Raw genomic sequence first — 16,121 nt, 5'->3', positions numbered from 1 at the left:
ATGAACGCACATTTATTTCTAGATGTAATCAAATAACACTCACCTGTGGGTATGTGGTTATTTATCATGTTCTGGTTTAATAAACAGTGAGAACACGTGCTGTTTCTTTTTAGTGTGCTTTACTTGCTTACACATTGAAAACATTAACCTGCAGGAACGGTTTGATTTTATTAAATCTTTGTAAAGTACATGATTTTGATTATTTTCCAGTAGTGGTGGAAGAAGTATTTAGCTGCATTACCACAGTTTAGAAAAATACCATTACAATTAGAAGTCTTGTATTCATGTACACAGAGGAAACATACTTATGCCGAATGGGCCCTTGTCAGTAGCATATTTTTACATTTTCTTATATATATACAGACATTTACATAGAACCAGAGAAAAATATATGAGAATAATTGCAGATTCCTTTTCAGATTAGATTGTGAGCATACTCTCCCAACTAAACCTGGTGATTTGTTCATTCTATTTTTTGTCGTCTATTAATGTTATTCTTTAACCGACTCACCAAAAAGACCACAAAACAATGATGAACGGGTTCAAAACTTTAATTTAATCACGACCACAGTTTCAGTAGAGAAAGAATGAAGTGTCTCTGATTAATATACCTCTGATAGGGTAAAGAAAGAGTGACATCTAGTGGTGACATACACACTATATGTAAAATAGATCTGACAACATTAAAATACATACAAAAGTCTGCCAGTGACCTCAATTAAAGTCTGTCATGTTGAAAATCATCAATTACTTAACTTTCTGTTGTAATATTGTCTTAAAAGATCAGAACATAATGCTTGATATTATGCAAGACACATGGTTTTCAAGTTTAGATCTTTAAGTATCTGACCTGACCTTAAACATACAGGAAAGGTTTGTCTGCCAAATGTATAAATTGAACCTCTCACGCCCCCTGCTGTGCATCACACACTCTCTGAAGGTGGACAACTCTCCAGTCTCGCTCTCTTGGCTGAGATTTTTAATTTCACTCTCTACTCTCTAAACTTGTTTGGCCCAAGAATCAGGATTTACTAATCCTTCTCACACCAAATTGGCTCTTAGGCCAAGACGACTACGTCACCCAGAATCCCCAGTGGTGGCCATTACTCAAAACTACAGTCATACAGCAGGGACGCTGAGTAGAATGGGGAAACGATTTCAACACTGCTGAGAGGGAACAGCTGCAGCATCCTGCTGCTGGAGGTTGACAGATTTCCTTTTATTATCTTCCTCTTGTTCAAACCTTCTCACTCTTTCTTCTCTATTCTCACCCTTGCATTAAGTTTTTTCTTTATGTCTTCTTTTCCTGATTTTCTGTATCTGGGGCTCCTTTCTGGTTCCCTCCAGTCTCCTCACACACTGCCATGCATGGAAAAGCACACAAACATTACATACACAATTACACACAAGGGAACCCAGCTCTGAAAAAAAAACATTCCCAGGAATATTAGTCCAAGGAATTTGAATAGCCTCCTTTGACATTTCAGCTTTGCGAAGAAAAAAGAAGTGAGGAAAGAGAGGGAACAAAGAGTGCATGTGTTGCTGTGCCTGTCTGTGTGTGAACTGGTTGCCTAAATGTCACCACATGATCAGATATCCATAACCTACAGTGTAAAGCTGTAGTTTGTGAGTAAGACATAAAGTCTGAGGTGTCATTTTCTGTTTTTCTTTAAGCCGGGAAAACCAGCATTTAGGCCGAGCTGCTGTTTCACTGGTAAAGAATTTAGTTTGAAACGAGTAACTGTATCTGTGCCCGGCTGCAGAAACAGTGAAACCACTGCCTGCAGGGAGAAGCCTGAGACCAATGACCTGGGGCGTTCAGCATGAAATGTGAACGGAGACGTTGCAACAAACAGCTACATCATGTTGTGTGCTTGATCATGCACTCGCATACAAAAATACCATTTAGGGTCTGAATTTGAAGGTACTGAACTCCTCAAACTCATTTTCCTGACTGCGTTGTGTGAATGTGTGTGAACGTGCCTGTATGTGTATGACTTGTGTATATACGTGTGCATACATATGTGTGTGTGTGTTATCGGAGCCACATCTGGAAACAATAGAGCAGTAGATGCAGTCACTTTCTCTTTACCTCAGGCTTTTCACTGAGTTCTTAAGCAAACACTCAATTCACTCTCGGTAAATTACAGGAAAGCTATCTGCGCTGCAGACTTCGATATTTGGACACTACCTCACTCTCTGTAGTACACACACACACACACACACACACGCATGCCAAGAATTAATCAGTGTCTCCAGTTGCAATTTTACCCTGGCACTGGTAAAATGACAGCGCAAATTGCATTAAGTGTAATTGTAAAACCAAATTACCTCTCATTTAAAAGGGAGAGTTGAGTGTCCATCTGCAATTTTGTGTGTGTGTGTGTGAGTGTTGGTTTGTATATGTGTATGTGTGTGTGGAGGCTGTAAGTTCACATCTGATGAGATGTGATGTATGGTACAGTAATGTTTACACAGTATAATCGTCGTGTTTCCACTGTGGATTTAAAACAAATTTAGTGGTTTTGCAGAGTTTCTTATCCTGAACCAGAGTAACTGTTGTAAAGAAACACAAATCTGAGAGGGACCCAGTTGTTTGCATGTGAGGATTTAACACAGGGCGATGAGTCCTTTAAACAGCTGTTAAAAAGCTGGTGAAGCGTCTAAATATAATTTGCCTCTTTGGACAAGAGAGGGCAGCATTGTTCAAATTAAGTGAACGGAAGAGAGAGGACATAATGAAAAGTTTTAGATTCAAGGTATTATCCAGACCTATGATGGATGTTGAATCACTCATTCACTCGTTTGTTCATATGCTTAACTTGCCCCAGGGTGGACTTAAGAGGCTTGGGAATACAACCATGCATATGTATATATGTATAAATATTTATATATATATTTTGTGTTCAGTGACGAGATAGCACACATAGTTGACAAGATTAGATTTGTAACATTTTTGATACGGGTTAAAAACTCCTTTAAGCCTTTAAACAAACAGTGTGACAATTACTTTTTTATCTTGATCAATTAACTAAGAATGTCTGGCGATCTGTTCAGTGTGTACCCCCGCCCTCTCACCTGGCTCCAGCCCCTAGATCCTCATGGCATGGATGGATGGATTATGTTTTTTTGCCATAACACACAGTCAATGAAACAGGATTACATATTAATTTCACTTATTAACAGGCATTTTTCAATAGTGTCCCTCACTAAATAGACAACATGTACCCACACACACACAAGTTGGAAACCAAAAGCTTTTATTCATCTTCTGATACAAAAGTTTTTTTTTATTTAAATAATAAACAAATGTTTTGCCATTTCTTATGAGGATAAATTAACAATTTCTTTCACAACTTCATCAAGACATTGAGTTTTCTACACTAACGAACAGTCTCCACACCATAAAGGCTTTCCGATCAGCACCGGTGACCCTAACACTGATCCATATGGGGGGATTCTCAAAAGCACATTTACACAATCTGAATTACCAGTGGTTCTCCATCTTCGTTTGGCTGTGGACGCACGCCCGACCGCTCTCCAAGGCACAACTGAACAGCGATTGTTTGGGAAACGTCACCTGGAGCTCGGTGCGATCATACCAGAGGAGACTGCCAAAACATTAAGACGGTTTCAGGGGGGAACTGCATTAGCTCAGAGGGCAGGTCGACGGAGGTTAATTTAATTCACGCAAACCCCATGTCATGTTTGTTTGACTTTGGGAACTTAATATGTGCCAAGGTACGCTGGTTTGAGAAAAAATGCGGGGGGGGGGGGGTTCTAGGTTTCACCAGAACCACCCAAAACCCTCTTTGAATGCAATAAGGGTGAAGTTACATTTAAAATATTTGAAGAAAATTCATTTTCTGTGTCGTTCTGAATATTTCTGCTTAGAAAAGCCCATGACAGGCTGTTTGAGGCACTAAGTGGTTTCAGATGAGACGTAGGAAGGCAAAGCTCCAAATTATTCAAGCCCTTATGCATAAAAATTACCCAGAAACCATTTCTTTACTCAGACGTACGAGGCGTAATGTGACACACCCCCCACACAGTATACATTCAAAGCCTCACGGAAACACAAGAGCTTTGCTTTATAGATTGTCAGGCAAATATACGGCACACAGGAGCAGTCAGAGATTGGCGAAGGCAGCCGTGACACACGAGCAGCCCACCTATTGTAACTCAGATTTCCAGATAGTGAGAAGAACTGTGAGCTTATAACGGAGTAAAAGCATGGCTAGAAATTCTGAACTGTAATGAACAATAATCTTTTTCGGGGATGATTTGATTGTCTGGAAAAATGAACCGCGACGCAGAAGACAGAGTTAAACAGAAATGAGTGCAGTAGACAGACATGCAAGCTGTGTCTCAATTCAATGCCTGAGTCATTCGGAGGCAGAACTTAAAGACTGTGTTGTGTCACAGCAATGAACAGTGGCACACATGTAAATAACCAAACAAAACAAGGGACATTAAATCAATCCACTCGTTTCCAATAAAGGTGAGATGAGCTAATGCCACGGACCACTGTTCACCGTAGACCAGGGCGTCTCATTTTGGTTAAGCTTCTGCGATGGCTGGGTTAGGGGTTAACCGCCAAGGAGCCGGCCAGGCGTCCTCCGAAGGATGCAGCCCTTTGAATTGAGACACAGCTACAGATATACTAGCAGAACAGACGGTGCCAGATTCATCGTGAACTGAAGTGATTGGAAAGAAAAAATCACGAAACCCGCATGAGAGGAAAAGCAGACAGCCAACGTTTGACAGTGATAGTGATCATAACTCGGTCTTAAACGAGCTGTTGGATGAGATCCGTGGGAACTGATCCCCGTGTGTCTACCTGGATGTGTCTGTGACGGCTCTATCCCGCTTCACAATGTGTCTTTTGGCGAGTGATTGTCTGATCACTTCTGAATTCTTTAACCTGCCTCAGATCCGATCTTTGGAAGGGGGGGCAGAGGGAATCATTTCATTTCCTGGATTTCACGGTAATTTGCCGGTTTTCCTGTACATGGTGCAGCTTTTCCAGGAAGTCTGCACACACGCACACACACACACACTTCACTGGAAGTTAGCTGAGCTTCTCACAGAGTGCCGAGGTCGCACGGGCCTACATCTCCCAGACGCTTCCACATTTATCGGTCTATATAAAGGCACAGATGGGGTCCTCCCAGGATTCATTGCAGTATTACCTCATATCAAGCTAAGACTTTACCTTAAATGTACATGACAGAGTATAGAGAAAACTGCCTTTGCCTTCATAGTATTTGTAAGAAAAGTGATATAATGAATGATCTTTTACACGTTTGTGTAAACAATAAACCACATCATTTTTTGTGTAGTAAATAATGAACAGATTTCCCCCCTGTTAATGGCTCTGTGCACTTTAATACATGTTATGATGATTTGTTATTTGTCCCGGTTAATGCACTTAAAACCCTTCACATATTGTATATAATTATAGTGCATTATTACAGCTTAGAGCTGGTTTCCCAAAAATCATCTGAGCCATTATACCTGTGATTTTGTATTGTACAAAAAAGGTATAAATTGCAAACCTGTAGAATATTGTTCCAATGTACAGGTTTTCTTGGCTTTTGGTCTGGTTTTTAATTGTCCTTAGTGATATTTGCATCGTGGTAGGGGCTTTCAAGGCAAACATCCGACTCCATCTGTATAATAACTGCACCAAGACCCTCCAGTGTAAAATTTCAAACATTGCCGACCCTAGAAACACACAGTGACATAAGGGTGTACTGTTTGCAGCAGGTTCAGTCTCTTCTGCTGACAGCTCTGGAGGAAAGAGAGACAGAGGTAGACGTGGTGCCACACAGCTTATCCATGAGTCCGTTTTGCATATTCTTCTCTTCCGACTTCTCCGTCTCTCTTTCACCTTCTGCTGTTTATTTTGCTTTTCTCCATCCCTCTGGCCAAATGAAGGCTAACAGAGGTAGAGAGGCTACTGCTGCTACTTGTGTGTAGAGCAGTCCTCCTCTTTAATCCTCCTTGACTCCAGAGGGAGTTAGAAGGGGGGTAAGACGTGCTTATGGACTCTTGGCGATCTCTTTTCCTGATGCCATAACATCCAGTGGCTCTCTCGATTTCTCTGACATCTCCATCCTTCAAAAGGACAGACAGAGGAAGTTTTTGTCAGTGAGAGAGAAGCAGGTTGACGATCCCTGCCCGTTCTCTCCTTCTGTCCCCTCACACCACCGTCTCGTTCCCTTTCCCTGGTTTGATCCAGCCCTCCCCCGGCGCCCGCTTGCCCGGTCGGCTTGCCCTGCTGTCCCTGAGCAGGCGGGTGGTGCAGCGTTGCCAGGTGTGGAAGGTCTTTGCCGACCAGATCCACATGCCCGACGTGATTCCTACGAGCAGCGACATGAAGATTCGAAGCATCTCTGATGCCACATAGGAATCCCTGGGGTTGGACCTGAAGTCCTCCCAGTGAGACAGCTGGTAGAGGTAGCAGCCAATGACGGTGGACGCTGGGACGGTGTAGAGGACAGAAAACACTCCGATCTTCACCATCAAGCGCTCCAGCTTGTCTGTTTTGGCGCCGTCCTTCTGCAGGTTGGAGCGGATCTTGAATAGAGCCACCAGGCCGGCACAGATAAACAGAGTACCTGAGGTGCGGAAAGGAATAAGGTTCATCAGATATCAATACAGTCATATGAAGCAAGAACTGATCTCTGAATTTTGTGAAAGGACCAAGGAATCACCCAAAATCTGGGTCTAGAGATTTTAAACTTGGCCTGCGATGGGCCTTGTTCATCTGTTAGTTTGCAGGAACCCAGCACATTGGGTAGCAGATCTAAATAGAGGTTTTAATCTAAATTAGGTGGATAAAGGAATTTAATTTAGCTTTATTTAACATTGCATTATAGGGTGTTTTTCATTGATTTATCAGAACAATTCATCAGACATCAGGCACATTAAGGTGGTTGATATATATGAGTGTGTGCAGGTTGAATGTAATACAACTGCTGGGCCTTGGCAGAGGCAAACGGTCCACTGAGTGACATTCTTGTTACCTATGAGAAGGTATGAGGCCAGGGGAGCCACCACAAAGCCTGTGAGCGCCTCCTGCTGCTGGTTGCCGACATAGCAGAGTCCGGTCAGGTCGTCTGCATCCACCAGTCTCATTATGAGGATGACGATGGTTTTGACGGCTGGGATGGCCCACGCTGCTATGTGGAAGTAGGAGCTGTGCATCTCAATAGCCTCGTGGCCCCACTTCAGTCCAGCAGCCAAGAACCAGGTGAGCGTCAGGATCACCCACCTAGAAGAGGCCACGCACGCAAGGATAGTTAGGCAGAGACAATTATTAAAACATTGTACCTCTCATCATGGGAGCAAATTAAAGTGTGGCCTAACATCCTGTCAGGCAGACAACTGTAGTCCTCTGTAGTAAAAAGCTAATCATGACACCAGATAGTCGTGGGTTACATAACAGGGTCGGGGTCATATTTTAGGAAAGTGAAGTCCTTGGGCTTTTCAGCTTAGAAGAGTGAAGAAAAACAGGAAAATGAGGGCAAAGTGAAAAGGAAGAAAAAAGTGCTTCTTCAGCACCGTGTTTCCACTGCCACTGTGTTGTGCAGAACATACTTTTTTTTTTTACAAAGGATGACTGTGTGTCTATTTGTGTGTGTAAATGAATCCTTCGATATAGGCTAGTTGGACCTAAAAAGAAAGCAGAAGGCCAGTCTCTTGTTCAAACTGTTCCAGCAGAGTCTATGGCAGCTGAGGACGGTGATCAAACTGGGAAAGAGAGTTGGAGAACTGATCCAAATAGAAAGTGTGTGTTTGTTTGTACTAACCAGAGTGAGGAGGCCATGCCGAAGAAGTAGAGGAGGAGGAAGACAATAGCACAGCCGGTGCTCTTTAACCCTTCCTGTACTAGAATGGGCATTGCTGTGGTGTCCAGGTCGCAGGAAACACGTTCCCTCCCCAGAATTAAACGAACCTATAAACCAAATGAGAGAACAAAATGGGAAATTACAAAAAATGCGAGAGAAAAATGCATTATTATTCTTTCCTTTTGTAAATTGACTGGAAGTCTGTATTTAGTGATGAAAAAACTATGCCATCCCATCGTATTACTTGGACTAATTTGTTCACTGGTATCTGCAGTGGCTGTGGTTTCACCAGAATTTTGGCAGTTAAGTCACTGAAGCGGCACCCTTTCTGCTTGATGTTGTGAAGTGCATTGAGCTTCTGGGAATTGGTGCAGAATTACCCATGACAGTTTGTATTGTTGTTTTTTACACCTTGAGAGTCACATTTCCTGAACTGTGTATTAAACCACCACTGGCAAGACAGCGAGGCGAGAGAGTATTCAACGAGTTTGAAAAATCGAACAGCAAACTCTTCTACTGACAATGAGATAGGAGTCGATGCCTTTTCAGCTGGCATACCCAACGTTTGAGAAATCGTTTTATGTCAACAACTTACCAAATATGCAACACTGTACAGATTACAGCACATGGACAGGAAGATGATGGGCCGCTCGGGGTAGGAGAAACGCTGTGAATCCAACAGAAAGGTCAGGACCGTCAGGGTGGTGGAGAGGAAGCAAAGCACGGCCCACACCGCCATCCACGCGTCCGTGAAGACTTTGGCGCCTCGTCGGTAGAGGCCGCTGTCGTAGCCGCACTGGAGGGCGCAGCTCTCCGTCTGTTTCAGCCAGGTGTACTGGTCCGGCGCAGTTCCCAGCGCCTGGCACTCCTCCTGGTGGGGAGGAAGACGCACCGGCGGGTAGGGGGAGTCCTCGTCACCCGGGCCCTCCATACACATGTGGTTGTGGTCGTTTTGAGGTGGGAAGAGGCTGCAGTTGAGCACCTAGAGGAAATGGGATGTGATGGCATTTTTAAGGCTGTGACAGATACTGAAACAGCTCTTTGAACTCATCTACATTTGTCTCGGGTGAAACTGGAAAATAATTCCTAAAAGAATGCATTTTCTCTCCCAAAAGTCATATTTGTTTACACAGGCAGGATGTTCTTGTGACCACGTCACTCACCTCGGGCCATATGAAGCCAAACTCGTGGAGCACTGGGAGACATTTCCTCTTGACAGACAGACACATGCTGCCACAGGGACCAATGGGGATGGGCACCTTGTCTGTGCACATTGGCACATAGACTGAGCAAAGGAAGAACTGGTGAAAACAAGAGATAAAAGATTTCGTTAGACATTTTGATCTCACACAGTTACACAGAGCAAGTTTTGAGAGATGAAGCATCTACACAAAAATAGTTAAAGAATGCAAATGGGTTGAATTACTCTAATAATCATGTATGATCTGTTCATTGGACCTGTTGGTACAACCCCTGTGGATCAGCAGTCTGAGTGTGGATATTCTGATGTTAACACCTTCATAGAGGACGCACCGCAAGCTGATCAGACCCGCGTGTGTCCCATAGCCAATTACTGGACTTCCGTTTTGCTATTTTCTGCAGGATCATTTATTGGACCAGGTGCTATCCTTCCTTTAAAACTCACGATACATAGATTCTGTGATAATCTATATATTGCAAGACAATCATATGACAAATTCTGAAGCTGAAGCAGAATACTAGAATGCCCCTAAAGAGGTAAAAGTGCAGGATTTATTCACTGCAATCTGGTGTCAGTTTCCCAGAGTTTGACACATGCTGAGATGAAACAATGTATAAAAATTGGCATGACGTCTTATCTTGGTCTGATACAAGCTTGGGACCTCAGTTGCCATCATTGTGAAAATCATTTCCCTCAGCAATCTCTCTTTTATTCAAGTAAGAGCCCTTTTTATTGGGCGACAGGGGAGAAAGAAACAGATGAGTGAGGCGCAGTTTTCCGATATCACGTCACATTTCAGCTCACTGCTCTTACTTAAATCAAACTGTGAAGCAGAAGGAAAGTCGTGTCAATAGTGTAGTGCTTGTTAAAGAAGTGGAAACATTGCTGTGACTGCCCCATGGACCAATTCTGCTACATAATACAACAGGGTTACAGCTGGTAGATGGCAACACGTGGATTTGCGTATAACCACTAACTGTCCCACTGCTCCCTCCTGCCTTTTCCTTTCAATAGGTTTCATCACCTTTTTGAGTCGCGGCTCTCCATTTTCAATTCCAATAAAATAACCAAAACTTGAGTCAAAACACGACGGCCAACACTAACCTGCTCCCAAGGTTACACACACAACTCTGCGTCTTTAAAAACAATCTGTGGTCTTAACAACACCGAGGGCATGTGCCATGTAATGCTGTATAATCCCCCCCTCTAATCCAAGGCTCAGTTTTCTCTGTCCCATGGCAATGGTTTTGAAATAGATATCCAAGTCAGAGTTATAAAGATAGTGAACGATCCGAAGTGACATTTGACCACTTGAGGCCGTTGAGATGTGTGGGAAGGTGGACTCCAAGGGTTACTCAAGGTTGCAATTTCAAGTGATTTCATGCTTTTTGCAGTGAAATCTGTCTGAAGCTGCAGTGTAAAATTGTACCAAGCTCAAGATATTAAAATACTGAGAAAGAGGAATTACATTTCACTCTGCTATGTTTAGGTAAATGAGCCAAAAAATAGTTTCCAGGAGCTGGAGATGTGAGGATTTGAGGCTTTTTCAATTTCATACCAAAATATGTATTGGGCAATAAACAGAACAGAATGTTTTGGAGTTGCAGCCTTGATGCAGCGGTGGAGAAAACTCCTTCTCGAAATCGGCCTTCGAAAGTAGCCAAAATGAAACATGAACCCTTGGTTTGGTGTCATGGCTGATAAATACACTTTGACTCTCTGTGAGAATTTATTGGCAGAGTAAACCAGTAAAAGTTGTGCGTGGATGTGCTTTTGAAATTATAGCCACGATCAATGACTTGTAAACAATTCACAGTAATAGAGGGACCTGAGCCAAATAAAAAAAATGAGTTATCTGATGACAAATTCTGTTCAAACTCCATATGTCACACCGCTCTGTGGTCAGCATCTGGGCTGCAGCACGGCTTTATCTCTGCAAACAGAGCAGACGAGCTGATCTGGAGTCAGTATCAGGTTTCTGCAAAATAGAGAATCTCTGTTCCCAGGCTGAAACATATTTATTATAGTCATCCTGAGTAATTTGCCATTTGATTCAATTAGATGAACAAAGTTTGAGGCTAAACAAAGTTACCCTCTGGATGAGTGTGCGTTTCTGTGTGTGTTTGTGTGGCGTTTCCGCGTCTGTTTGTAATCTCATACAAGTTTATAAAAAGAGGAACAACTTCTGGTATGTCTTACAGTGAGTTATGTGTACCCTGCCCGCGACAGTAGTGTAACCCATTCTGGGTGTTTTCCCCTGACCGTTGGCAACCTGAGCGCTGTCACTTCACTGCTAAAAGCTGCTCTGGTTACCAGTCAGGAAGCCTCCCATTAGAGCAAATGTTAGAGGATACGGTTTCCCTTTCCTCCCTCTTTAGCATGCATGTGTCTCTGTGTGTGTGTGTGTGTGTGTCTGGGTGTATGTGTGTGTTTGTGTGGGGAGGAAGGGCAGGGGGGGGGCTTATCTTACAAGACAATTTTCAGCTGGAGCGGGACGGTTTGGTTTTATGCTCCAGTTGCTCCTTTTCCTGTCTCGTGCACATGTGCACAAATGTCAACGTGTCCACTTAGCATGTCAAGATAATTTGTACCCGTTCCAAAGCACCTGTAGGCACAAACAATTCACTAAAGAATGCCATTCCTCCAAATGACGACACGGGAGGATTTTTGAATGCCGAGGTCTAGGTGTGACTTTTAATAAGGTGCATGAAAAGTCGTCAGAACACTTATAATGTCAGAAAAGTGAATTAAACTCATGCTCCTGATGTTCCCCCTTCGTCCTACTTGTCATCACAAAAAGAGTCTGAAGTAAAAAAAAATAATCTCAGGCACAAGTAATAAGACCAATCAATTTTGTTCATACATGGTGCACGAGGCACAACAAGCAGCATTTGTCTTAGCACACTGAGGGCACTATTGTTAACCAGAAGACAGTATATAGCCCCCGAGACTCAGCTGTTGCTGTGCGGGGCATGAACTCAGAATGTCAACAGACAGAGGGGGCATTTTAACTGAAATTGGCATGACAGCCTGGCAAAACAGGAAGGAGGGAAGGCTGGGACCCTTCCACTTACATGGGATTCAAGCGACCGATAGTGCATATAGATTCTTTTGACATGTCACACGAGGAAGAGCACGGGTGTAAACAATAAAGTAAACAAGGCTGAGTCCCATTTAGCTGCTCCTGGATTTGGGTTCTCGGGTTGTGCACGCTGGCTGAGTGTCACGGGGTCATCGTGTCTTACTGGGACACTTGACACCTCAGCAACACCTGTGCTTATCCTATTATGACATAATACAATGTCTGCTGGGAACGAGGCTTGTGTCCTCACCAGTGTCCGTTTGTTTGTTTGTTTGAGCGCAAAAACTACTGGATGGATTTCAAAGAGAGTTGGTGGAGTGGCACAACGTAGGTCAGAGAAGAATCCCTTAAATGTGCGGATCCAGGGAACCGATATCTGTTAGTGTGTGAATATTGGGGCAGCTAGGTCGTATGTAAGGGCACTGTTGGGTCTTGGCTGAGGTGCAGACTCTACTTATCAATGGCACCAGCATAATAAAAAACTTTTCGGGTAATAGTATTGGTAGTAGCTCCCTGTCATGTGCTCTGAATCCCCCCCACACACACACACACTCACAAGCACACATATACAGATCAAATTCCTGGAAACTTAACCATGACTTAAAAAAAGAAAACGGTCTTCACCTTTACGTTGTGGTGACTTACTTTTTGTCACCATCAGGCAGACAGGTCCCCAGGTCATAAGCAATGTGGTCCCCGCAACATGGGCAATACCTCATCCCCACACACACCCCCACTCACACACAAATAAAGTATCCAGACTCAGCTGTGCCCTTTTCGGACCAGGATCACTGCTGCTAAATGTGTGCATGTGGGTAAAAGCGTTTCCCCCTTTAATAAGACACTGTCTGGTCTGCTCTATTCTAGTGTGGTGTCATGAGCACTGGCCGTGCAGCCCTGCGCGCCGGTACCTTGAGTTGGCTGGAGCAGCCGTACTGTATGAGCGGGGTGAACGTGGTCAGCTGCAGCTCGGCGTCCGACTGCAGCACGTTGCCGACCAAGTTGGGCATCTTGGTGACGTTGTACCCGAGCCCCTGGCACATGCTGATGCGGATCGGGTCGCAGGTCATCTCCTCCACCTCGTCGCCGAATGCCCGCACCACGCCGAGCGGAGCGGCCACCAGCAGCACCAGCAGGAGGAGGTGGGCAGCCCCGGCGAGCGACACCATCGTCCGAGCGAGTGGCTGTCCTCAGGGGATGTCGGAATATTTCCTCACACGCAAAGTTGTGTTAAGTCTCCCTGGAAACCCTCGGCGCGTGTTTACAGTCCGGGCTCGCGCGTGTGTGTGTGCGTAGGTCCGTGCCTTGTTTTGGGGGATATCCACTTCAGCAGGTTAAAAACATCCCAAGAGAACTGAAGGGAGACACTGCAAGGTCCGTGCGTAAAACCCAAAGTCGCGTGTTTTCAGTTAAAGCGACGCCGCGTAAAAAAAAACATCTGGATACGTCCTCGGTGTGTTGTTTCCCGTTAGTGAGTCCGTGTGGAGCCGCGCGGCGCAGGGACGAGGGTGTGCGCGCTGCGGTGTGTTTGCGCCTCTACCGCTGCTACGCGTCCGGCTCCAAACTTTATTGTGTCTGTGAGGAGAGACGATGGTGCCCGTCCAGAGGAGAGTCGACCAATCCGGGCGCGGGAGTAGGGTGTCCCTGACCAACCCCTGACCAGGAGGGCGGGATCCGAGAGAAAAAATAGTAGAGCGAGTCTCCTCTCCTCCCCTCTACCCCGTCTCCTTCCCTTCAGCTCTCCTCCGTCTCCTTTCCTCTGGCATCCTTCTTTTATTTGTCTTGCCTTATTTCCCTCACGGTGCCTTCTTTCCTCTGCCCTTACCACCCTCTCCTTCCCTTCAGCTTCCCCCTTTCCCTACCTCTTGTGTCCTTTTCTTTTCCTTCCTCATTTCCATGTCCTACATTCCTCTCTCCTTCACTTCGGCTCCTATCTCCTTTTTGCTTGCATCCTTTGCTTTTCTTTCCTCATTTCCCTCTCTTCGCCTTCCCTCCTCTCCTCCGCTGCTTTTCCTCCTGCAGAGAAAATCAGCAAGCGCTCCCCAACTAATTCTGACAATATGCAGAGCCTGTATTTATATGGGGTGATGTGGCCTTACATATATTTTTATTGGCTGTATTTTTAGAAAAGAACCATCTGAAAAGTGGATTTTTCAGTGTGTGTCTCTCGTTGTGTGTTTGCATGCGAGTGTGTGTTTATTTTATATTTAAAGTCCTCTAATGGTCTTTTAAGGCCGTCTGGAACCTCACCACAGGTTCCACTCCCCTTCTCTAAAAGGCCCGTCAGCTCTAACTGCTCGTGACATTGTAATTGAAAGTAGGGCTTTAAGTGATGCTGAAGCATTGGAAGTCTGTTTTGCATTGCAATGCACTCACATACTGGACAGGTTTTACTTGTGGCACCCGGCAGAAGGTTTCTCTGTCATAGCATTGAACTAGCAGTGAGGATTGTTGTTGGAAAAATGGACTTGGGTGAGAAGGTGATGGGATTTGCTGCAGATATTTAGACGGAGGAGCGGATTTGGACATTTTTTAGAAGACTAAAGTGTCCGCCTGGTGTGATCATGCTCCGCAGACCTTCTCAAACACTGCACATGCCTGAGCCCATGTTATAGCACCTGAAGTTATCATGTCTTTCCATTTTTTATCCAGTCTTCCTGACATCAAACTATTTGTCTTCTTCAGTATTATTTATTTAAATTTTGAGCGTGTGACCCTTTGCCCCAGCTGGATTTGGGTGAGATAACGGACCTTGTGTTGACATTCCACACATGGCCCAGAAACACACACACACAAAAACACACACAGTAAGAGAATATGGGCCCTTTTTAAATCTTAATCTAAATCTAAACAAACCTAAGAAATCAACACATGAAGAAGTTGAGGTAGACAAGAACTACTACCCTAACCCTAACCCTAACCCATTCCCATTCAAAATATCCCTAAAGTCCAATAGTCCTCTTTAATTCATCATGATTGACCAGATCACACATACTCATAAATATATGTTCCCTAAACGTGCCTGATCTCGCATTGTTTATGAAAGCCATCGGCCACCTGACCTGGAGCCACCCCAACATTTGATTGGTTGTTACCTGTTCAACACCACATCCTTCTACAGAGTTTTGAGGGAAACTTTCTGGGAAACTTTCCAGGAATCTTATCAACAAACAAACTGATAGGAGGGAAAACGTAACCTTCCTGGCAGAGGTAATGACTTTCTTTACTAAATTTGACAGAAGTTACACCTCAAAATGGAAAAATTCAGACGCCGTCTACAAAATGAACTTATTTTAAACATGAACCTCCTTTAGCTCCAGATTTAGTTTTTAACCTGACGTGTTTCATATCTGAGTCTTGTTGGCTGTTCTCTTTGTGCCGCTGAGTTTTCCCCCCTGGATTATACTGTGATGTTTGGGCGAATCCAGTGTGACAATTGATTGGCAGCAGCATTGACCTCTCCACCCAGCCTACCCTACCCCCTACTGCCAACACACACACACACACACACACACACACACTTCTCTGCTCCCACACACATTCGCATACACACCATCCCCCCTCTCTGCTGCTCTTTGGCTGAACCTGGGGTTAAGACCTGAAGTAATTAGCACTGAGCTGAAACAATAGACTGTGCCCTGCAGCTGATGACTATCATGGGGCGGGGGCTGGTGTGTGTGTGAAAGTGTGTGTGTGTGTATAAAAGGAGGTGCATGGATCAGAACATGAAATTGAGACCCCATGTCAGACTCGCACTGAACTGAAAGTTTAGAATGTCAGAGTTAGTTGCTCTGGACATTTTCTTAACTCTCCCTGCCAGCCCCTGATTGAAATATCTGAGTTCGCCCATGTGAGGCTAAATCCATTCTACTACATTTTTTCTTCCACTCAAGCGATCTTGGTCCAACGCGGGTAAACCCACTAATAAAAGGCGGTTGATTCCTTTCCCACAAACCAGGAGAGGAGTTCGTGTTTCTGTCTT

The 16,121-nt window shown here is 44.4% G+C and overlaps 1 protein-coding gene across 1 annotated transcript; it reads right to left on the bottom strand.

The window, feature by feature from the left end:
• Positions 1 to 3,243: 3,243 nt before the first annotated feature.
• fzd4 (frizzled class receptor 4) lies at positions 3,244 to 13,679 on the bottom strand. The gene is made up of 6 exons (XM_062386574.1): positions 13,051 to 13,679; positions 9,020 to 9,157; positions 8,452 to 8,838; positions 7,818 to 7,963; positions 7,032 to 7,279; positions 3,244 to 6,623 (listed from the first exon to the last, which is right to left on the bottom strand). Exons 1-6 carry the CDS (start codon positions 13,306 to 13,308, stop codon positions 6,205 to 6,207), a joined length of 1,596 nt encoding a protein of 531 aa, XP_062242558.1. The 5' UTR covers positions 13,309 to 13,679; the 3' UTR covers positions 3,244 to 6,204.
• Positions 13,680 to 16,121: the final 2,442 nt, after the last annotated feature.

The sequence above is a fragment of the Platichthys flesus genome, chromosome 4 (assembly GCF_949316205.1).
Source record: "Platichthys flesus chromosome 4, fPlaFle2.1, whole genome shotgun sequence".
In the NCBI taxonomy this organism is placed as follows: domain Eukaryota; kingdom Metazoa; phylum Chordata; class Actinopteri; order Pleuronectiformes; family Pleuronectidae; genus Platichthys; species Platichthys flesus.
The sequence above is the reverse complement of the archived record's forward strand: the minus strand, read 5'-3'. Positions and strand labels throughout refer to the sequence as shown.